This window comes from Rhinatrema bivittatum, chromosome 2 (genome assembly GCF_901001135.1).
Source record: "Rhinatrema bivittatum chromosome 2, aRhiBiv1.1, whole genome shotgun sequence".
Lineage (NCBI taxonomy): Eukaryota > Metazoa > Chordata > Amphibia > Gymnophiona > Rhinatrematidae > Rhinatrema > Rhinatrema bivittatum.
The window spans coordinates 194,629,025-194,653,019 of NC_042616.1; the positions used below are offsets into that span (position 1 = coordinate 194,629,025).

A 23,995-nucleotide genomic window follows, 5' to 3' on the forward strand; every position below is an offset into this window, starting at 1 on the left:
AGAAGCAGCCCCCTCCCCTCTTCCCTTTCTCTCTCTCTCTCTCTCTCTCTTTCCTCCTTCCCACAATCCTAAGGCTGCAATGCTGGAGATTTTTGTGCAGCTGCAGCGGCAATAGCTGCAGAAATTTGAAATTAAATTCAGCAAGGGGGTCTGTGAGCCATCACACATCCTTCAGGCCTTGAGGCAGCCCTGACCATCCTGCCACACAAGCTATTACATTGCAGATATCCTGAAAACCTAAGTGGTTGGAGGTCTGCTAGGACAGGTTTGGGAATCATTTCCCTAGGTCCTTTAGACTTCTATCTGGTACTCCCCATCCTCAGTAAGTTTTTAGTTCTTTCAACTCCTCCCCCCCCCCAAGAGATTGTGATAAACACAGCTATATGTCCCGCAGCCCTTATTTATTTATTCAATAACTCATATTCCGCAGCCTGCAAACCACAGATGTCCAGTGTGGAGTGCAAAAAAGGGACATCCATAAATATAGCACATGCATTACAACATGAAATAAACCGTTCCTGGAATAATTCTTTAACATCGCATTACTGGGCATCATGAGGTCAATATTCAACGCCATTTAGATGGATAATCAGGGAGCGTGAAGGAGGAGGAGGGAGTAGGCCAGAGGCGGTTCACTTCTTTTCTAAAATTTATTTCAATCTTTTTTGAGGTGTTTGGGGGGACGCGGGGATGCTCAGCTCAGCGGGGGGGGGGGGGGGGGGAAGACATAATTTGGGCCATTAAGGCCCACAAATGTTTCTTTTTTTTTACTGCTATAGTGCCACTTAACCAGCTTATATTCTTTTCAGGCTAAAGTTATCTGGCTAGCTATAGCCAGATAATGTTACATCCAACCTGCGATATTCAAAAAACATGTAGTTAGTCTGATAACTTTTATTCAGGGATATTCAGTGGGACATTTATCCCACTGAATATCCAAAATAATCCAAGGCTTCTACGAAAACTAAAAAGTCATGGGATAGGAGGCGATGTCCTTTCGTGGATTACAAACTGGTTAAAAGACAGGAAACAGAGAGTAGGATTAAATGGTCAATTTTCTCAGTGGAAAAGGGTAAACAGTGGAGTGCCTCAGGGATCTGTACTTGGACCGGTGCTTTTCAATATATATATAAATGATCTGGAAATGAATACGACGAGTGAGGTTATCAAATTTGCGGATGACACAAAATTATTCAGAGTAGTTAAATCACAAGCAGACTGTGATACATTACAGGAGGACCTTGCAAGACTGGAAGATTGGGCATACAAATGGCAGATGAAATTTAATGTGGACAAGTGCAAGGTGTTGCATATAGGGAAAAATAACCCTTGCTGTAGTTACACGATGTTAGGTTCCATATTAGGAGCTACCACCCAGGAAAAGGATCTAGGCATCATAGTGGATAATACTTTAAAATCGTCAGCTCAGTGTTCTGCAGCAGTCAAAAAAGCAAATTGAATGTTAGGAATTATTAGGAAGGGAATGGTTAATAGAATGGAAAATATCATAATGCCTCTGTATCGCTCCATGGTGAGACCGCACCTTGAATACTGTGTACAATTCTGGTCGCCGCATCTTAAAAAGGATATAGTTGCGATGGAGAAGGTACAGAGAAGGGCAACCAAACTGATAAAGGGGATGGAACAGCTCCCCTATGAAGAAAGGCTGAAGAGGTTAGGGCTGTTCAGCTTGGAGAAGAGACGGCTGAGGGGGGATATGATAGAGGTCTTTAAGATCATGAGAGGTCTTGAACGAGTAGATGAGACTCGGTTATTTACACTTTCGAATAATAGAAGGACTAGGGGGCATTCCATGAAGTTAGCAAGTAACACATTTAAGACTAATCGGAGAAAATTCTTTTTCACTCAACGCACAATAAAGCTCTGGAATTTGTTGCCAGAGGAGGTGGTTAGTGCAGTTAGTGTAGCTGGGTTCAAAAAAGGTTTGGATAAATTCTTGGAGGAGAAGTCCATTAATGGCCATTAATCAATTATACTTAGGGAATAGCCACTGCTATTAATTGCATCAGTAGCATGGGTTCTTCTTAGTGTTTGGGTAATTGCCAGGTTCTTGTGGCCTGGTTTTGGCCTCTGTTGGAAACAGGATGCTGGGCTTGATGGACCCTTGGTCTGACCCAGCATGACAATTTCTTAAGTTCTTATGTTCTTATATTTGGCTAACTTTAGCTGAATAAATTATCTGTTTTCTGGGTTTTTGAATTTTGGCCTCCATATCTTTAAATACTAAATTATGTTTTGATTACATCTACATAATATAAATATGTTTTAGAAATCATGTCAATCTCTATATGTGCTATCTTTGATTTTTGGAAATAGAATGCAAAAAAAATCAATATCAATATATATCAATATTTATCAATTAAAAGAAATTCATATTACATTGGTTGAAGGCAATCTTTGAAATGTCTAGCTGGGCTGAACTGTAATGTTCTCTCTTACTACTTACCATAGGAAAAAAATCTGAATTATGTTGTCACTTCATTGAAGTGCTTCCATTAAGAGGTACTCTGTGAAACAGTACAAAACCCTGAAAAAAGTAATTCAGAAACTATATAGCAAACCTGTCATATCAAAACAGCATACATTCCCAAAACTCAAACAGCAACAGCCTTATTTTAAAATATAATAATGCAAATATTCTACTAAGCCCTACCACACCAATATACAATCTAGTGGGAAAACAGAACAAGCAAGACTACTACAGATTTCTACACAGAACTTATACACTAGAATACTTCACCTCAGTCACACATACGGGGCACAGACCCTCACCAACTACAGGATAAGTTACCACAAATTAAATATAGAAATATGTAGACAGAAACTGAATTTTCTTTGTTCTGCTATCCATTCCAAGTTTGCATCTCACTTCCTGTTCCCTGCACATAGGAACTGGAGGAGGAACAAGATTAAGGAACAGAGGGCTCTTATTTGCTTTTCACTGTGTTCTGTCTGCTCCAGGCTCACCCCCTCCCCACCCCCCAGGATGTTCCTTCCACGATGACTGGGAGGGGAGGAGCTGCGCAGGAAGCAGAGGGTTGCACTCTGCTGCCTGAGATTCAGGGCACTGGCCAAATAAAAAGGCATTGGTAGAGTCCTGTACGATTACGCAATGGGCCTTCTGTCATGCCCATAAATGAAAGCAGCCCTGCTGATGACATCCCCTTGGGCTTGTCATTAGGTGTGGCTGCCCTCCTCGTTCCTCCTCGTTCCTCCCGCCCATCCCCCCAGTCCCAACCCTGAGCACATTATCACATGCCACATCTTAGTAATAGGACCCCAGTATGGACCAATATATAATTTTTATACAATTTTTAGAACGTGTTCGACCAAACAGCACTGTAAAAAGGTAAGACCGAACATGATATATATATAAAGAGAGAGAGAGAGAGATGGATACCAAAGACCAGGTAGTATGTAATCATATGGGGCGGATTTTCAAAGGGTTACACGTGTAAGTTACACGCATAACCCCGAGAATCCGCTCTTGTGCACGCCGAGCCTATTTTGCATTGGCCTGGCGACGGGAACAAGCCCTGGGACGCGCATATGTCCCGGGGCTTGAAAAAGGGGGTGGGCAGTGGGCGTGACAGGGCGGTCCGGGGGCGGGGTGGGGCCAGAGCCTCCAGGCACAGCGGCCATTTGCCGCTGTGCCCGGGATCGCGGGCCAGCCATTGGCCGGCACGCGTAACCTACGCCTGCTTGGAGGCAGGCGCAACTTGTCAGATAAAGGTAAGGGGCGGGTTAGGTAGGGCTGGGGGGCGGGTTAGGGAAGGGAAGGTGGGGGGGTGGAGGGAACGGAGGAAGGCTGCGCGGCTCGGCGCACGCAAGGTGCACAAGTGTGCACCCCTTTGCGTGCGCCAACCCCAGATTTTATAACTTGTGCGCGGCTGCGCATGCATGTTATAAAATTGGGCGTAGATTTGTGCGCGCCGGGTTGCACACACAAATCTACGCCCGCGCGTAAATCTTAAAATCTGGCCCATAAAGTACTCAATAAACAAGCAGAAAAACATTCAAAAGGAATGGACTATAGAACACTAGTATTGTTAATGTGGTATTAATTAAAACATGAATCTTTATTGATCATTCACAAAAGTATTAAAATAAATGAACATCTTAATGTTAACAAATGTATCACAAACGAATAATCATGTGACCCTGTATACAAATAAGTATTGATAAGTTAAACAGATCAATTGCAGACTATGCACTCCTATGGCATTAATGCTAATACAATTGTTGTCAATGCTTGGTCATCATGGCACAATTGCTTTCAAGTAGACCTAAGTATGTTACAACAATAATGAAAACAAAAACTGTTTAAATGAGAAACAAGCTTTACCTTAACAATTATAATGACAATTTTGGAAAGTACTTTTTGTACATATATATTTGTTTTTGTACTTTCTAATATATATATTAAAGGCACTATGATGAAAATGAAACATGTCTCCATACTTCTCTAATTCAATGAATTAAGATTTGTAGTAAATAAAAGAAAAATCTCAGACCTGAAGTCCTTGTCCATCCACAGTGACAGAGTTTGCTCTTTGCATTTTGGTTCGTTCTCCTGGGTTATTCACTTGTTGAGGACAACCCTTGTCTTTTTTCATAGTCGACTGTCTCTCCTGTAAAAGCAAAAAGCTTTTTAAAAGCATGCCTGCAAACCTATTTTTAAAATGACACAATTTCATATAATGGTGTTAAAAATGCATTAGATAACCTAACAGCGTATTATTGTCTATCTGCCAGGTTGCAGTTCCTGCCACAAGAATGGAAGTCACTTACTACCATCATTTCCCAGCTTTTTATCAAATAAATAATAATGATAAAGAATGCATTTTCACTATGGTACTTATAGAAACTGGAGTCAAATGTCTAAAAAAATTTCTAAGGCTTAGTAATTAATGGATACTAATACTTGTGAACGGCAAATTGAGACTATAGTACTATTGTACATTTAAACCATGGCTGGAATATACATTTAAAAAGACATCATCACAACTAATTGGCATCATCTAAAAACAAAATTATCTGGAAAAAATGAATCAAGCTTAATATATTAATGATTTTCTACCTTAGGGGCCAAAGTAGTATAATATACTATCCTTAGCACACTGTTTTTTACTACTGTTTTAGCACACACTTTCATTTTAATAAAGGTTTATCACACAGTGGGATAAAGCAGTATCAAAAAAAAAAAAATAGTGTGCTAAGAAAAGCGAACTACCAGGCAAATACAATGGTAGTAAAGTCATTAGATGTTACTGCCCCATGCAGAGAAATGAGTTAAAAACTCAACATTAGATAACTATCATTTTAATGCTTCAGAACTTGAAGCGCAGTAAAGTTTTAACTTTCATTTACTTACATAATGGAAGTAAATGGAAGTTAAAATAATAACCTACCCACAAATGGGGACCCCTGAGTCTGTGTCCCGCCCCACACGTTCAGTCCCCTAGGCCACCGTAAATTTTAGAACCTTGAATGAGAGATCTACGAGTCTAAGAACCCTGAGTCCAGGCTGCGAAACCCCAAATCAGGGACCCTTGATTCTGAGGTATAATGACCTGGGACCCTCAGGCCTCAAGCCCTCGAGTATGGGCACCCTAGCACTAATTCTTTGCCCCTCAGGTTCAGTGCTGAGTCCAGGCTCCCAGGCCTTCTAATCATCCCACGTCTGCTGCTCCAGACCACAGATCCTGTATCCAGGCCCATGAGTTGGGGCCCCTGAGCCAAAGCAGAATCTCAAGTCAGGGAACCCAAGCCAAGAGTCTCTATCCTATCCTGAGACTCCCGAAGAAGATTCTGACCTGGGAACCTCTAGCCAGAGAGCATCTAATCTGGCCCCAAAGACCCCTTGACCCAGGAACTGAAGACTCTCAACTGTAACTCCTGAGCCAGATACCCTCTGCTCTGAGACACCAGGGCCAGGTAACCTCTACACCAGCTACTTCCACCGCCCCCATAATCCCTCATCTAAATATCTTCACTATGGAGAAAAGTTTGTGAGCCTCAAATATAATAATGAGAATTACAATTCTTACCATGATACCCCTGTTTAATTGAAACCAGTGTTTGGTTATGCAATAAAAAGGGTATAAGTTAAACAATTCATGTTTCTAGCAACACAATAAGAAAGTGGGGATAAAAAGTCTACTTTAGAATCAATGTGTGTGAAATAGTATGTGAACCACTAGCCTTCTTAGTATAATTAACCAGCTAAATAGAATCAACTGCTTAAATAATTGGGTAAAAAGTATACTACCCTGCAAAGTAAATCTGCATGACTGATTATGGACATTCTGTCCTATACAAAGGCCTAAAAGGTTTTGAGCTTGGTCTCCACCATAAAAGTTAGTGGGAACTCATCACGCCATGAATGAAAGAAATTTCAGAGAACCTACAAAAAACAATTAAAAAGAGTATTTGATGCTTAACTGTATGGACAGGATTACAAGACAATTTCTAAACGTTTGGGGATCCATCCATTCATCCACTGTTGGACAGATAGTCTACAAATTGAAAAAGCTGAAGACCAGAGTGACTCTATCCAGGAATGGTTGTTCTGCCAAAATCACTCTAAGAGCAAACCAGAAAATTATCTAACAAAGTCACAAAGAACTTCAGACTAATATCTAAAGATCTGCAGGCCTCTTTTGCTAAGACTGATGAGAGATTTTATGCATCAACTATCAGGAAAAACTGAATGGAAATGGTGTTCATGGGAAAGATAGTTTGGAAGAAATCACTGCTCTCTAAAGAGAGCATTGCTGCCTGCCTTAGGTTCAAAGAGCACCTGGAATAATGTCCTCTGGAAAGATAAGGCAAAAATTGAAATTTTTGGACATAACACACATGGCTTTCAAAAGTAAAATTCTCATCCCAACTGTTAAGCATGGTGGTGAAGGTATCAGATTGTGCACCTGATTTGCAGCATTGGGGCCTGGACAGCTTGTCATCACTGATGGAACCATGAATTATGTTTTATATCAGGCAATTCAAGAGGAGAACGTCAGGCCATGAGGCCATATATTTGTGAGCTGAATTTAAGCTGAGAGACATGCAGCAAGACAATGACCCTAAACAGTCAAATAAATCTACTACACAATGGCTGAAGAAGATTTCATGTTGTGAATTGGCCATGTCAAAGTCCCAACCTAAATCCTATTGCAGGGGTCCCCAAACTGTAGCATGAGGACATAATTTTAACAACCCACCAAGTCCCCATCTGTTGTATAGTACCTGTATCTGGGGAAACTTTCTGCTTCCTGATTATCCAAGCCAGCTGGTAGCCAGTTCATCAGTGATATCATGAAAAGGCATCAATGTTGGGGTATATTTCAGGGAAACCTCTGATTCTTGCTGTTTGCTTTGTCGAGTGATGATAATTCTTCTCTTTCCTCTTCTCCCCCAGGCCCGTTCACCAGTGACATCACAAAAAGGCATCAGAGGAAGGTGGGGGAGAATAAATACAGCCTTGCTGAGCCATTTCCTTCTTTTTCACCTCTGGGCATGTCATTATTTTGGGAGCTTCTGCATTGCCATTGCAAGAACCAAAACCTCAGGATCCTCTTCACCACCAGCAGTGGCAGCTAGGAACCTAATCTGTGCTCTGGAACCTCTTCAGTGCCACAGCCAGGATCCTTATGGGAAGCCTTGAAGACTCTTCCCACCACTGCAGGCAGCAACCTGCTCAGAGCCACTGGAGGTAGGAACAGGGTATATATCATCCTGTTTGGGATAGGAGAAGGGATGAAAATGGGGATGCTACTGCTGCTAGGAAAGGGTGCTGTGGCAGAAAAAAGAGCTACTGGGCAAGGACGAATACCAGTAGGAAAAAAGAGCTGACTGATCTCCCATATGGTGTGGGGAAGCCACAACTGGGGTTTTGCTCAGCCTCTGAAATGATACAGTGGAGGGCCTTAGGCAAGGGGCGAGGGATGTGGGTATGAGTAGACAGGAAGGGCTGAAGGGCGGTACAGCAAAACATGATATACACGTGGGCCGGCCCACCCACCATCCTCTTCTTGCAGCATTGTTTTTGGTGAGTGATTTGCCTCATTCTCTGCTGTAACCTAAGCCATCTCCCTCCACCACCAAATTTTTGTGGTATACCTCGCTGATGAAGGTTTAGGCCTTTTCATGCCTCTGTATTTTGGCTTGATGCTAGCAGGAGGGCAGTTGCTGGCTTCAGGAAGCTCCAAATCTTCCCTGTGCTTTGCCTTCCAATGTGGCCTGGAGGTGGCAGATGCATGACTTTAGTGCATGCAACAATGAGGCTTCCGGGGATAGAGGCAGGCAGATTCTGGCTTGGACTCTATTACAGTCTCCGATGGCCTTGCAGAATGGGATGTCACACAGTTGGCGTATCTGTCGATGGCCCACAGCCTGAGTGGAGGCCCCCATGGTGCAGGTGAGTGAAGCGGCGCTGTTTCTCCCAATGTATGATGCTAGCTTTCCCAGTTCTGAGCCTGGCACAAGTTCCTGTCCTGCCCAGGATAGACCGGCAATTGATCTTTGCTGCATTGATGCCTGACCTACTTTCTCAAGAACAAACAAATAAATAAATTGGAGGGATTGGGACACAATGATGATGACCTTCCCTTATGTTTGTCTTGCTAGCCTTGTGACATTCCAACCCACCGAGTGCACTCTTTGTACAGCTCCCCTGTTTCTGGTTTGAGTTCCCATCTGGTTGGCTCTTCTCATTGGCTGCAGTCTCTCCTATGTAGCTAGGAGTGTCTTCCATTTTGGGAAAAGGTTGCATAGGACTTTTAGGGCTCTGGCACAGCATGTCTGTCGCTGGACTGGGTCATTCTTCCCACACGATCCAGGCTCCAATGAAGCACAGCCAGGCATCTAACCTGGCTGCTGCCAATTGGAGCCTCCCCCATTCCCCTTTGTGCCAAAAAAAAAAAAGTGTGGTGGTCATGGCAGCCACGTGTAGAGAAGTGCTGCAGCTATTTCTGACCATGACGTTCCCCCGTGCCCAATGTAGCTCGGGGGAACTTCATTGCAGGCAACGTGGCATGCAGGGGGACTGCTTGGGCTAGCAGAGCTCCTAAACCCCCCCCCCCCCCCCCCCGAGTCAGTTACAGCACCTGTTTAAATAAAAGTTTGTCTCATTTGTCAGGAGGCTGAGTCTTTATTTAAGGAATACAATGTTTACCAACACTTTGAGGCTCATCACAAAAAAAAAAAAAAAATGATATTCTGCAAGGAAAGGTGCGATCTGACAAAACTGCAGAACTTAAAAGTGAACTAGCAAGGCAGCAACAGATTTTTAAACAGAAATCTGAGGCAAATCTGTTATCTGTTCATTCAGTTATCAGTTTAGCACCATAAAAACTGCATTAAAGGATGACAGATTTGCCTCAGATTTCTCATTTAAAATCTTTTGCTGCCTTGATAGTCCACTTTTAAGAATGAGACTTTGTTAGGCAACCTGAAGTTGTTGAAGAGGAATGCCCAGAGAAGTGATATGCCCTCTGTTCTGTAAGCCTCTCTTCAAGAACAATGATATGACTAATCAAATAAATGAGAGAGCATTTATTTATCCAGCTGCAAAATAAAATCTAACAATTCCAATTTTTTTTTTCAGTTGTCCTTGATTAAAGTAATGATATAAGTGATGCAGCACAGCTTCAAATTTTTATTTGTGGAGTTGACTCACATTTTAACCTCTCTGAGGAGCTTGCTGATCTCCAAAGCCTCAAGGGTATGACAACAGGCAATGATATTTTTGCCCAACTGTGTGAAATAATTGGTAATTTGGACTTAAACTGGGCAAAATTAACAAGTGTGACAACTGATGGCACTCCAAGGACTCATTGGCCACAAACAGAGAAATGGATGAACGTGGGCTCGCACATCTAGTACAAATCCACTGCATAATTCATCAGCAAGCATTATGCTGCAATGTAGTGTAGTGGGATTTTGTCATGAAGGTAGTTGTGTTATATATACATTTTATCTGAGCAAACAGCTTTTATCATATACAATTCCAGAAATTTCTTTCTTGATCTTGATTGTAAGGAGATGTTTGTTGCGTCCGTTGGTGCTCGACAGCTTCGCCACGTTTGCCTCACTTTATTCATGGCTCCTCCCGCTTACCTAGGAAAGATGGCTACCGCCGCGTCTACAAGCTGACCTCTCCGGCGTCCCCGGAAAGGCTATGGTGCTGCCTCCCGCCATGCTCCTCCCAGGTACTTACTAGGGTGCACGCATCACCCACGTTTTTATACAACTCTTGGCGCGAACCCTTAATGTCGTCACGCCATCCGGGTAGTTAACATCTTCTATTTTGCTAGCTCGTTGAGTTAGCAAGGACTTGATTCCAGATACACTCCGTTCCTGTCTATGTTACTCTGCCGCTTCCGTGCTGCCGCTGGAAGCTCTCTCTCTCTCTGCCCTTCGGGGTAACTGCTAACCTGGGTACCTGCTCCTCGGGGGCCCTCTGCTTTATTTTTTTTTTCATTCAGAAATTTACACATGCTGACTTCAATGTAAAATCTTGTTTACTTAGTTCTTGTTCAATGTAAAACTTCTTTTTTATTCTGTTCTATGTAAACCGCTATTTGTAGCGATAGTTACTGTTCTTTGTGAACCGGGGTGATATGTATATTATACAGGAACCTCCGGTATATAAATTATTTAAATAAATAAATAAATTTCAGGTGCCTTACAGGGAACAGGTACTTGCTCCTCAAGGGCCTGCTCTCCCTGCCTCGGTGCCTGCACTTTCTTCTACAACCTGGTGTAATTGCCTATCTACAGCAAATACCTAGTGAGTACTCTAACTCTCAGTCTATCTCATCCACAGTACTTCCTTGCTGGGAAACCTGCTTCGGAAACTCCCAATACCAACGGGGCGAGAGGGGCTCCATCTGCCGAGGCCCCTGAGACTTTAACTACCAGACTGCCTCACTACTGCCATCTCTGGTGACACTCTTCAAGCTGTTTAATAAAGACTAACTGTGTTTGTGCATTCTGAGTCTAGCCTAGTACTGTGGCTCCTCACAGGGCTCCTCCCCGTGTGCATGGTCATCTGCCACAGTACCCAAGGATCCACCCAAACACCGCTCATTCATAACAATGTGCTGTACCACATGGAAATTCAATGGTCAAGTAAGGCAGAGTTTTGAAAAGTTATTATGAACTGCTTCTTGAATGGAAATGGTTCATCGCCTTTTTGAATGACATAACAGAATGTTTGAACTCCCTTAATATACAGTTGCAAAGAAAGGGAAAACTCATATTCGACACATATTCATATATAAAGACATTCAAAGATTAGCTAAGGCTGCTTGTAAAACACATGAAGGATGTGAACTTAACTCATTTTCTTTCTTCTCAATAGATGTCCACTGAAGCACCATGAGTCCCATGTCCAGTAAAAATAAATAAATAAAGTTTACTGATATATTGGAAATGTTGCAGACTGACAAGAAAGCATTTGCTTCTCTTAAAATCCATTGAAGGTCATGTAGATGAGGCCCTATCTTAATCAGCTTGATTTGGTCAAATTACAGGCCAGTGATGCTCTGAAATACTTGTCCAAGTCAAATAATCTAGTTAAATTGTTTGTCGCCCTTCCATATGAGACTTATCCAAACATTTGAAATTACTTAAGTATTGGATTAGATCAAGAATCACTGATAAACATCTGCATTAGTCATTGAAACTGTAGGTGACCACCATAGAGATCAACATTAAATTTCTTGCTAGTCAAAAACAAGCCCACAATTCACACTGATTAAAAGAACATGTAGAAACTTAGCTGTCACTGAACCTCCATATTTTCCAAATATTAAGTATAAATGTACATGATTTGTGATGTTTTTCTGTATTTTCTTGCCATCTTTTTTTGAATGAAGCTGCAGGTGTCAAGTAGAAATAGATTTGTAAATTTATGAAATAGCAAGTTTTGTTTCTTATAACAAACTCTGCCAACACTGACCCCCCTCCTCCAATCCCACCCCAACTAACTTCAAAGATAAATTGTGGTCCTCATTCCAAAATGTTTAGGGAAATCTGCCTTATTGAAATATTGTGGCCAGACCTGAAGCAAACTGGTCATGCAAGGAAGCCCTTAAATGTCAGAGCTGAAAAAGCTTTGCATGGGGGAATGGGCCAAAATTCCTGAAGGGTAGTATGAGAGATTGATCAACAGTTATTGAACATGAAACATTTAGTTTAAGATATTGCTGCTCAAGGAGGTGCCACCTAGTTACTGAATGAAGGATTCACATGCTTTTTCACACAATTATACTTATGACTGAATCTGCCTGTTGAATATATAATCAAAATATATCCTTTTTGACTGAATTATTTATTCAGTGCTGTTAACTTTCTTTCTTATCAGGATTTAGATTAGTATCTAATCATGTATTGAGTATAATTTTGCTAAAATGCAGACCATTCTAGACAGTTCAGAAACCTTAACACTGTACTTTATGAAAACTGTCATTTTTGGGACTGTAATACTTTTATAAAAATTTAGACATGCTATGATAACAAACAATACATTAGGCTGAAGATTGCACTACTCTGCAAAGCGATGCATAGAGACATCACTTGTCAATCATATCAGCAAGTATTTCAAACATACATACATGCACCACTATAAGAGTGCCTGTACTGATGGAGAAATCTTAGAATATCAGGCATTCTCTCTCTCTCTAGATTATATATATATATATATATATATATATTTTTTTTTAATTGTAATAAAGACACCAACATATATGATTGTGTCTAAACTGGTTGTTCTTTAATTGTGCAGACAATGTAGAATTTGATAAAGATTATACTGAATATCAGTCAAACTTATGATGAATATATGAAGGTTCATTATCTGCATGTACTTGTTAATTGTGTCCAATGAACAATGAAAGTACCATTACAGATTTTTTTTATCACCATGAAATTAGGATATTATCCAGACTGAGGAAAAATCTATCCCTTAAGCGCAACCTCATTAGGACACAATACTCAATGTACATTTGAGAATTTGTCAGAGTGAGTTAATTAAAATGTGACAGAAATAAAAGAGGATGGCAATAAAATGTAACAGATATATATTAAGAGCACTGACATCCGCATGTGTAGATTACAGCATAATCCATTTCACCGCATATGGAAACTTGGTCATAAAGGGCTCAATTCATCCATATTCTTTTTGGCTTCTAGAGGGTTAAAGTTGAACAGCAACCCTTTTTAATAAAATTATTTGGGGAATATTCTGAAAAGAAAATTATTCATCAGGACCTAAAAAAAGATATTGAAAATGCGTAGGAGGAAGAGTCACCATAGAAACTCCATTACCACCATCCACTCTGCCAACAGACATGTTCACAAATGCCTATTTGCTCAAATGCATAGGTGCCTTTTGGTCTCTGCTATCCAAGGCTGGCATACATCTAGATCAAAGAGCTGCCACAATCATATGTGACTCTGAAGCCTAAAGTGAGCAATGCATAGGCAGGATGAGTTTGATGGGTTCAGTAAGAGCAGAGACAGTTGTCTTCTGCCTGTATTAGGCACTTTCCTCTGGGTTGATCCCTCGAGTGCTGGTGGCCAGCAGGACTTTAACAGGAAAAACAGGAAACATGAGGTCATACACTACAGTAATGTAAGACTAAAGCTGGAGACACAAGACACAAATTGAGGAAGTATCGGACTACTGCAGAAAGGCAGGAAGCACACAACATACACTGTTGTAGCGAGGATATTCACAGGAGAATCAGGACACACAAAGGCACAGATCGAGTAAGATTGCAAGCACAAGACACACACTGAAGTAGTAAAGATTATGAAAGGAAAATGAGGACATATGAAGGTAAAGTAAGACCAAGATCTGGCAACCTGCAGACTGGAAGACTGGAATATATGTATGCCAGACAAGACAAGATGGCCACCAGCAGGAAGTGGGTATAGTAAGGGATTCAAAATTATTCATGCCAAATCAAATTTCTACATTGGTTCTCATGTCCTTCTTTGATCCGCTGTGTTATATAAGATCAATTCTAGGTGATAAAGATCTTGAAAAAAATTACATTCTGTGGTTCTGAATTGCATTTATTACTGTAATGCTCTTTATTTGGGTTATACAAAAAGAGTACTTAAACATATTCAGTTGGTTCAGAACACTGCTGCCAAGTTATTATTTGGAGCAAAACAAAATAGGATCATGTCAGCCTACTTCTAATGGATCTTCTCTGGCTCTAGTTATATTTAGAATTCCATCCAAAATTCTTAAACTGTTTTTAAATGCCTACATTTATCTCTAATTTTTCTTGGACATCTTTCTTCCCTATAAGCCTACTCATGTTTTGCAACCATCTAACCTAGATCTTCTTGATTTCCCTTTGCCTATTACTAGTAGACTCGTGACAGCAATCTTTTTAAATGGTGCCATTATTATGGAATAAACTTCCTATTCTGTTGAGAGAGAAGACAAACTATTTTAAATTCCAAAAGGGGAAAACGGCATGGTTCTTAGTGACTATTACTGTTTATTCTTTTATTGTTTGTTTTAACCAATTTCTGCTGCTGCTGATTACACTTAATCAGAATTTGTTGAAATATTGATAAATTACATAAAATTACATATTATCTATTAAACAACTATGTCATTGCTTTATTATGGGCCAGATTTTAAAAGTTCTATGCACGTAAATCCAGTGGATTTACGCGCGTAGAGTGCCTTACGCATGCCAGGCCTATTTTCAAAAGGACCGGTGGCGCGCATAAAGCCCCGGGATGCGTGTAAGTCCCGGGGCTTGCTAAAAGGGGCGGGGAGGGCGCAGAGCGGGGCGGTCTGGCGGGTGGGGTGTGGCTGGGTCAGAGGCCTACGACACATCAGCAAATGGCTTGCGTGCCAGCGCGCACAACCTGCGCCTGCCTCCAGGCAGGCATAAAAGGTTTGATAAAAATTTGGGGGGGTTAGAGTAGGGCTGGGGGGGGAAGGTTAGGGGAAAGGCCTGGGAAGGAATGGGGGAAGTCCACGGGCGTTGGTGCGCTCAAGATGCACTAGTGTGCATCCCCTTGCGCGCCGACCCCCAATTTTATAACTTGCAAACGCCTGCGCAAGTTATACAATTGGGCAGACATGTGTGTGCGCTGGGTAGCATGCGCACATGTACGCCTGTGCGCAGGTCTTAAAATTTACCCCTATATGTTTAGCTTATATTTTACTGTATCTATTCATGTATTATAAATTTGTACACTGCTTAGATATCTGATTAAGGAATTGCAGAATGCTAAAGTAATAAACTAAACTAAAATGTGGGCCATAGAGCTGGGAGGACTAATCAGATAGTCACTAGGGCCCCCAGAGGCCATCTGCGAGCAGGAAGTGAGTCTCACCCAACAGGGCCATACAGAAAATAATTTTATCATGTTTGTCATTACACTTGGAGGAAAAACAGTCATCATGTGACATATATGTTACATATAATTTACATGTAATCTAGGACTAGATGTACTAAGGCAGGCATGTCAAACTAAAATCCTTGCATGCTAAAAGTCATTCTGGGTTTCAGAAATCCCTAATAAACATTTATTTGCAATTAGTGTATATGGGTATATCTCATAGGTAAATCTAGAAACTTACACTAGCTTGTGATTCAAAAGGATTGCAGTTTGATACTACTGTAATAATAGTTGTCTACCATTGTGCGTCTATGGAGAAACACTTAGGGGTAGATTTTAAAACTCGTGTGCGGGCGTACATGTGTGCGTGCTACCCGGCGCGCACACATGTATGCCCGATTTTACAACATGCGTGCCCATGTTATAAAATCGGGGGTCGGAACACGCAAGGGGGTGCACAATTGTGCACGCAGAGCCGCGCTGCCTTCCCCCGTTCCCTCCCAGGCCGCTCTGAAATTGGAGCGGCCTGTGAGGGAACTTCCATCCCCCCTAATCTAAGTTTCCCACCCATTCCCCTAACCTTCCCCCCCCCCCCAGCCCTACTCTAACCCCCCAAAACATTTTTTTTCATTTTTTTTTATTGAATTTAAAGAATATAGATAGCAATACATATATCAATGAAATACAAAGTGACAGGGGTCTAAATACTTAGAGGAAATACATTTCCAAAAGAAAAGAAATCTGAATACATATAAAGGTACATTTCCAAAACATAGCAAAAGAAAATACTTTCTTTACTCATAACCCCATCACTTCTTTTTACCATGAAATCATGGGAGGAGAGGCTTCACAATATTTCCTGCATAAATTTAAGGAACAGAGAGAGGTATCAGGTCAACTATTTCAATATACTTCAACTGACCTTTTTAGCTAACATTTTGTGGCAAGGGTGAATCTAGAAAAAAACATAATTGTGAAGGCTCGTAGAACACATCTGTTATTTCGAAATTTTAAGATGCATTTACATGGATAACGCATAATCATATTAACTCCTAACTGACTTGCTTCTGAGCCCATTTAAAGAAAATTCTTATGACTTTGTTGAGTAATCCCGCTATATTTATTTATTTAAAAGCTTTTCTGTACCGACGTTCATGTAAGGTACATATCGCATCGGTTTACAGAGAATGAAAGTTAGAATTACATCGAACATTTGAACAGGGTTCTAACAAGAAACAATGTAATCATTTGAACAGGGTTCTAAGGGTTCTAACAAGAAACAATGTAAAAAGACAGGGACAAGGTAGGAGGGATAAAACTAGCACATGATCAGAGAACGATTGGTTAACTGTGGGGAGAACATTCAAGGCTGTCGTAGGAGAGGTGTTATGCGGCATATAGAGTCCATGAGAGTCATTAGATCTTTAAGGAAAAGCTATTTTGCAGAGAACAACCATACTTTTTGTCCAAGAAACAATTTTCCACGATGCAAAAAAATAATTTCAACAGACTCTCGGTCGGAGGGAAAAATAAATGTCATGAGCAGAGTTCCACGATATTCCACATTCTCTGTGTCTGGAGATTGTAATACTTCTGATAAATTGCTTATATGAACACCTGTTTCTCCATTTTCCTGTATCAAATTAATAAGTTCATCTTTCTTCTTTACTGGAGCTATAAAGTATATCCTGGCTAGTGGAGGGAAAGATTCTTCTGGAAACTGCAGGACCTCTTAAAAACATCACGAGGCATTGTAAATTTAATACAGGGGAAATTCAAAAGCTCTTAAATTTAAAGCTCTGGTAGCATTTTCCATAGATATCATCTTTTTAACATGGATTACATCTGATTGCACCAACTCATTCTAGATCGATTGCATAGATTCTATTCGTTGTTCCAAAATTGAAATCTTATCGTTATGAACAGATACAGTTCCCTCCAATGCTTGTACCGACTGTTTGCTTTCCATCATGATCACAGTTAATGAAGTAATAGACTTTTGAATCGTGTTAAGTGTTTCCCAGACCAACTCTAAGGTAATTATGCCAGGTTTTACTAAACATGGTACAGAAGCAGAAGTAGCCAAAAGTTCATTGTGGGACTTACCTAATTCCTGGTGCCTCACAGGATCCCTTACCCCAATACGGGTATATACTTGGATTACACTTAGTTGGAAGTTGGGCCTCTCAGCCTCCTGGAGTAATCCATTTAGCGTTTGTCCGATAATCGCTACATCGGGTCAGGTCTCTGCCCTCTCTAATGCCGGTTTATCCGGGCTTCCCAAGTCGACCAGTACATTCAGATCTTCAACATGTTCCTGGTCTGGGGGAGGGGGAGTTGAAGGTGCTCCGGGGCTGAGTGAAACTTACAAGTCTAGCTGGAGAAGGTTGCACATTTCTCCAACTCCCGCAGCAGAAGCTCCCAGAGATTCATTGTCCTGAGTGGCGAAAAAACGCTCAATTCATTGCTGTGCAGGGCCAGCTTCAGAAGGGGTAGAGGGAACCACCCTTAGGCGACCCTTTCATTTAGTATGTGGCATATTCAGGAAAATTAGCTCGATTGAAAAGAGCTCAAATGCTGACCTCCCTCCTCAAGACGCCATCTTGACTCCTCCCCCCCCCAAAAATTCTTATCATACTTTTTGCGCCTGCCTGCAGGCAGGCGCAGGTTGCACATGCTGGCAGCCTGCTGGCACGTGATCCTCTGACACAGCAGCAAATGGCTGCTGTGTCGGAAGCCTCTGGTCCCACCCCAGTGCCGCCCGCCCCTTTAGTAAAGCCCCGGGACAGACGCGTCCCGGGGCTTTACTCGCGACTCCAGGCCTTTATAAAATAGACCCGGCATGCATAAGGCGATTTACACGCATAGAGCTTTTAAAATCCGGCCCTTAGTATGTATGGTCCTATACATGAAATGTATACATGTAATTATATATGCACTGATTAGGAGGATATTGCTGCTTAAAACCAAAAGCCAGATAATAAAATATATATACACTGGATTCAGATAAATAAGACTTAAGCTTATATTCTGACATATTTCTGGGGACACAAAAGGAAGATTATGTATATAATTTTACCTGCTTGGCAATTTTACAACATTCAATAATTCAGTTATATCAGATAAAAGGCTTGAATCAGGCTCATAGGGTGTCAGGGCAAAAGATCTTAACCTGGCCTTGAACCAGCAGACTTCTGGGGAAAGAGGCAGAAGCCATACCTATAAACCTGGATAAATTGAAATACAATAAGGGGAACATTTTCAAAGACGCGCACATGTTATAAAATACGATACCCATGCATGCTCGATTTTCTATCGGTGGAGGCATGTGCGAGCGGGTTGTGACTCGCACATGCAGGGGGGGGGGGGGATTTTCTAAATAACCATGCGGGGACGCAATTGGACCATTCCCAGTTCTCGCCCAGTCCGCTCCAATTAAGGAGCGGACTGGGAGGTAATTTCCCTATCCCCCTATCTACTCTTCCTCCCTTTTCCCCTCGCCTCCCCAACCTTCTCTTGTTGGTTCCTGAACCAATTGATCCATGAAGCAGTCATTTATTACATCCAGGAACTTTATATCTCTAGCAAGTCCTGATGTTACATTTACCCAGTCAATATTGGGGTAATTGAAATCTCAAAATTATAACAAGGAGAGTCTACACAGTAACCCGAATAGGAAAACTGTAAACAAAAAAGGGAACTATATCTTAAATACAAAATATAGCCTAAAGTGACGGTGTCAGCAAGCCAGACGTTGTAATTCAATCCCGAATCCAACCGGACCTCTAATCATTCACCATCACTTCTAAAAAAATCTTTAATTATTTCAATGTATAGCTTTCTTTTTGTATGTTTTTTTCTTTTTCTTAAAAATTAGTCATAAATACTTATATAGTTCACGTCATTAATGGAGTGAACTATATAAGTCTTTATGACTAATTTTTAAGAAAAAGAAAAAAACATACAAAAAGAAAGCTATACATTGAAATAATTAAAGATTTTTTTAGAAGTGATGGTGAATGATTAGAGGTCCGGTTGGATTCGGGATTGAATTACAACGTCTGGCTTGCTGACACCGTCACTTTAGGCTATATTTTGTATTTAAGATGCAGTTCCCTTTTTTCTTTACGGTAATTGAAATCTCCCATTATTATTGCACTGCCAAATTGGTTGGCTTCTCTGATTTCTCTTAGCATTTCATCATCTGTCTGACAATGTTGTCCAGGTGGACGCTAGTACACTCCTATCACTATACTTTTACCCAACACACATGGGATTTCTACCCAAATAGATTCTACTGAGCATTTAGTCTCTTGTATGATCTTTATCCTGTTGGACTCTATACCCTCCCGGACATAAAGTGCCACACCCCCACCAAATTGATCTATGTTGTTATGTTCTTACCTCAAAGATGAATGGCCATGTGGGATCTGGATGATGGAGGCACAATTTTTCAAGAAAGCATCCGTAAGTTCTTGGAATGCTTCTACAGATTCAGGAGGCCGGTGTTTAGTATTGGCGCCCTTTCAGATAACAGCTGTAAGGGGTGCCACAATTGAAGAATAATTTAGAATAAATTGTCGATAATAGTTGACGAATCCCAAAATCTCTGCAGAGCTTGGAACCCCACTGGTGGGGCCAATCTGGGATGGCTTTCAACTTCTCAGGATCCATGTGGAATCCATCCCATGAGACAATGTATTCCAGGAAGGGCAGTTTCTCTTTTTCAAATAGGCATTTTTCCAACTTAGCAAACAAGTTGTTCTCTCGCAGGCATTATATGATTGCATGTACATCCCAGCATTGGATGCTGAGATCCCGGAAGAAAATTTGTATGCCTTCTAGGAACATAACTACACAGATGTGAAGCAAGTTTCAAAAAATTTCATTAACCATTTTTTGGAAGACTGCAGGTGCATTAAACAGGCCGAAGGGCACAACTAAATACTTGTAATGTCCGTCACGTGTATTAAAAACATTCTTCAGAGAGGCTACTAGAGAATTACCTACTTGCTCTAGTGAGAATTGAATTATTTCTTTGAAGTTTATTTCCTGCTTTGAGAGATCGGGATGCCGGGCTTCTCACCCGACGTCAGAGGGAGGCGCCGGAAGAACTTTGATAAAAGAGCGCACTCCCAAGAGATCTCTAGAGGCTACTAGAGAATTACCTACTTGCTCCAGTGAGAATTGAATTATTTCTTTGAAGTTTATTTCCTGCTTTGAGAGATCGGATTGCCGGGCTTCTCACCCGACGTCAGAGGGAGGCGCCGGAAGAACTGAGATAAAAGAGCGCACTCCCCCGGCACATCGCCGAAGCCGCGCGCGACTTTGCCTGACTTAGCCTTACTTAGTTTTTATAGTTTGATTTCATTAATATCTCTGGGACAAGGAACAAGCGTCATAGGTCAAAACCATTTTGAAATTTGCTTCCTTTAATTAATTATCATGCCTGCGAAGAGGAAGTGGAAAATTGGGTTTTCCCTTCAGAACCCATGCCCTCTACCTCAACACAGTTGGAAATTCACAGGTTTTTGACACAGCTGGGAAAGCAGGGAGCCGAAGAATGTGTTGGAACACCACGTGAAGGAGAAACGAGGTGTTCCCAAGATGAGGCGTCCCTAAGCCTCGATAGTAGGCTTCCTCCAGCCCAACACATTATCGAGGATCAGACAGCCCAGTCGTCTATTCCTGGAATGGTAGAGACAGCAGAGCAGGAGGGTGCCTCTTCTTCGACTTTGGAAGACCTTATGCAGATGACATCTTGGCCTGAAAAGGTAACACTCGAGGCAATATGGGACGCAGTGAAAAGTTTGAGCAATGCCGTGAGCAGGTTGGAGAAAAAGATGGACACAGTGACTTTAGATTATCAAGGGAAGTTACAATCAGTTCAAACTCAATGTGTGCAGATCTCACAGAAAGTTAATGAGAATGAAAAAAGTATTCAATCTATGCAAAAATTAAATGTAATGGTTATTAAAGACCAATTAGCTTCTTCTCATCATCTAGAAATATTAGAAAATACAGCGAGACACTTAAATATTAGAATTACAAATTTCCCCACAGGTTTTGGGAGAACTTTCCTATATTTCTCTTAAAAAATATTTTAGAGAAATATTGTTAAATTCTGAGGAAGAAATTCCATCAATTAACATGTGTCATTTTTTATTAAAGAAATCTCCAGTCCCAAGAAATTTATCCAATTTTTTGGAAGATTCTTAGATGTAATTCACAGGCTGCCAATTTTGCGCAGCCTTGCGTGCGCCGACCCCGGATTTTAAAAGATACGCGCGGCTATGCGCGTATCTATTAAAATCCAGCGTACTCTTGTTTACGCCGGGGTGTGCGAACAAAAGTGCCCCTTAATTGGTTTGTGGTAGTAACCGCCGCAACAAGCAAGCTACTCCCATGCTTATTTGTTTACCCTGAGTGTGTTACCTTGTTGGTTGTTGCCTGAATGAAATCCTCTTTTCCACATTTTTTCTTGCCGTTGAAGCATAGAGCAATGTTGGTTGTTGAAATATAGAGCAATGTTGGTTGTTGCCTGAATGCAAATCCTCTTTTCCACATTTCCTCTTGCCGTTGACGCATAGAGCAATATTGGAGTCTCATTAACCGTGTGAATGTTTATTGAATAAGGGTATTAATCACCAGGTAGTAGCCGTCATTCCCGCAAGCCACCCCCATACCTCTTCTATTCATTTCCATCCTCCAGGCTTTATGGATCCACAGTGTTTATTCCTACAAGCCACCCCCATACCTCTTCTCTTCATTCCCACCCTCCTGTATCCATGCTAAGAGAGAGAGATGAAACTGGGTTAGTCATGGTTGCCCTCATTATAGTTTGTTTTTTTTTTTAATTATTATTGCCTACCATCTACACAAGCAAAAATAGCAACATGGGCACTTTTACTCACATATCTTTGGGTGAATTCCTGGAGTGGGATTATGTCAGAGGAAGCAGTTATATGGGTAGTTTTGAATAATAAAAACTATTAGCATAGTTTTTCCTTAAAAAGAAAAAAAAAAGTAGCTGCACAAAAAAAAGGCACAACTTTGTGTGGGTACTTTTCGTAAGGTAATAATCAAAGCAAAACCCTAAGCAGACTTTTCCTTTGAAGATAGGTACAAATCCCATGACTAAAGTACCCTTGGAGTTTGCATCAATAAACAAATTTGATTAATGCTCCCTACAGGCCTGATTGTCAAACACATTTATATGCTTGAAAATGGATTTTAAAAGTGTAAATGCACTTTACCCAAGTAAGTGGGCTTTTGAAAATTGCTACAATAGTAGTTACATTTACACATGTAAATGCTTTTGAAAATGACCCCGTAAGTTTCTCATTTGAAACTATCCAAAATATAAATCGCATTTTAAGACGGAGAATTAAAAAAGTCACAAAAGGAAAATGTGTGTGTTACGTGTTACAAAATAAATTAGTGTGCTTAAAGTCTATCATAATAGTGAATATTTTCCCCTAAAAGAAATATATTTTTAATATTTAGTAGGAACAAAATGAGAAGTTACAGCGATACAAATTTAAATATGTGCTCTTGAAATATGCACACCAAGAGAAATAAAACAGCATGTTTGGTGGACTGAGGTAAAAAAATATACACACAAGGATGGAGATATTTATGAAGTCATACGGTAGCATGAAAGCGAAATTCCATTCTCTGATACTTCTAAGAAAATTGCAAATTCTCCAGCTACTCCAAGAGCTGAAACTAGTAAGAGTTTCTACTTCAAGGTTATTTATCTATCCTCATACAACATATACATTCACCTCAATATAAAGACCTTGAATAAAGTAGTTTGGCTGCCATTTTAGTCCATCGAATGCACAGAAATAAAAGTTAAATAAAGATGAATATATATGATATCTTTTTATTGGACTAACGTAATACCTCACTCAGCCTGAGTGTATTATAAGGTGGTTTATAAGTATGATTAATAAATAGATAATAATAAATTATACATTCCTTGACTTGAATGTTAGTCAAGAAATATATTAATTTAGTCCAATAAAAAGGTATCATTTTATATTTTTTTTTCTATATGTGCATAATGACAAGGAGCTCAGAACAGTAATATAAACTATAAAGTAGGGTATATGGAATAAAATGGAATTGTAGAGAACACTAAGGGGTAGATTTTATAATTCTACGCGCACGTGAACAAAAGTACGCCGGATTTTATAAGATACGCGTGTATCTTAAAAAATCCGGGGTCGGCGCGCGCAAGGGGGTGCACATTTGTGCAACTTGCGCATGCCGAGCCCTGCGCACGCTGCCCGTTTCCTCCGAGGCTGCTCCGAAATTGGAGCAGCCTAGGAGGGAATTTTCATTCCGCCTCCACCCACCTTCCCCTCCCTTCCCCTACCTAACCCCCCCCCCCCCCCCCCGGCCCTATCTAAATCCCCCCACCTTTGTCGCAGAAGTTACGCCTGCTTGAAGCAGGCATAACTTTGCACACGCCGGGCCGGCTGCCGCGTGCCATGTTCCGGTCCGGGGGCTGGTCCGGAGGCCGCAGCCACGCCCCCGGAACGTCCCTGGGCCAAAACCACACCCGCGGCACAGCCCCCGGATGACA

General features: G+C 41.1%; 1 protein-coding gene across 1 annotated transcript in view; it reads right to left on the reverse strand.

The window, feature by feature from the left end:
* The window catches only part of LOC115084307 (diacylglycerol kinase beta-like), a 450,875-nt gene that overhangs the window by 115,772 nt on the left and 311,108 nt on the right, over nucleotides 1–23,995 (reverse strand). Inside the window, exon 5 of the mRNA XM_029589000.1 lies at nucleotides 4,536–4,652. Within this exon, the coding sequence (XP_029444860.1) occupies nucleotides 4,536–4,652 (117 nt within the window). The remainder of the gene's footprint in view (nucleotides 1–4,535; nucleotides 4,653–23,995) is intronic.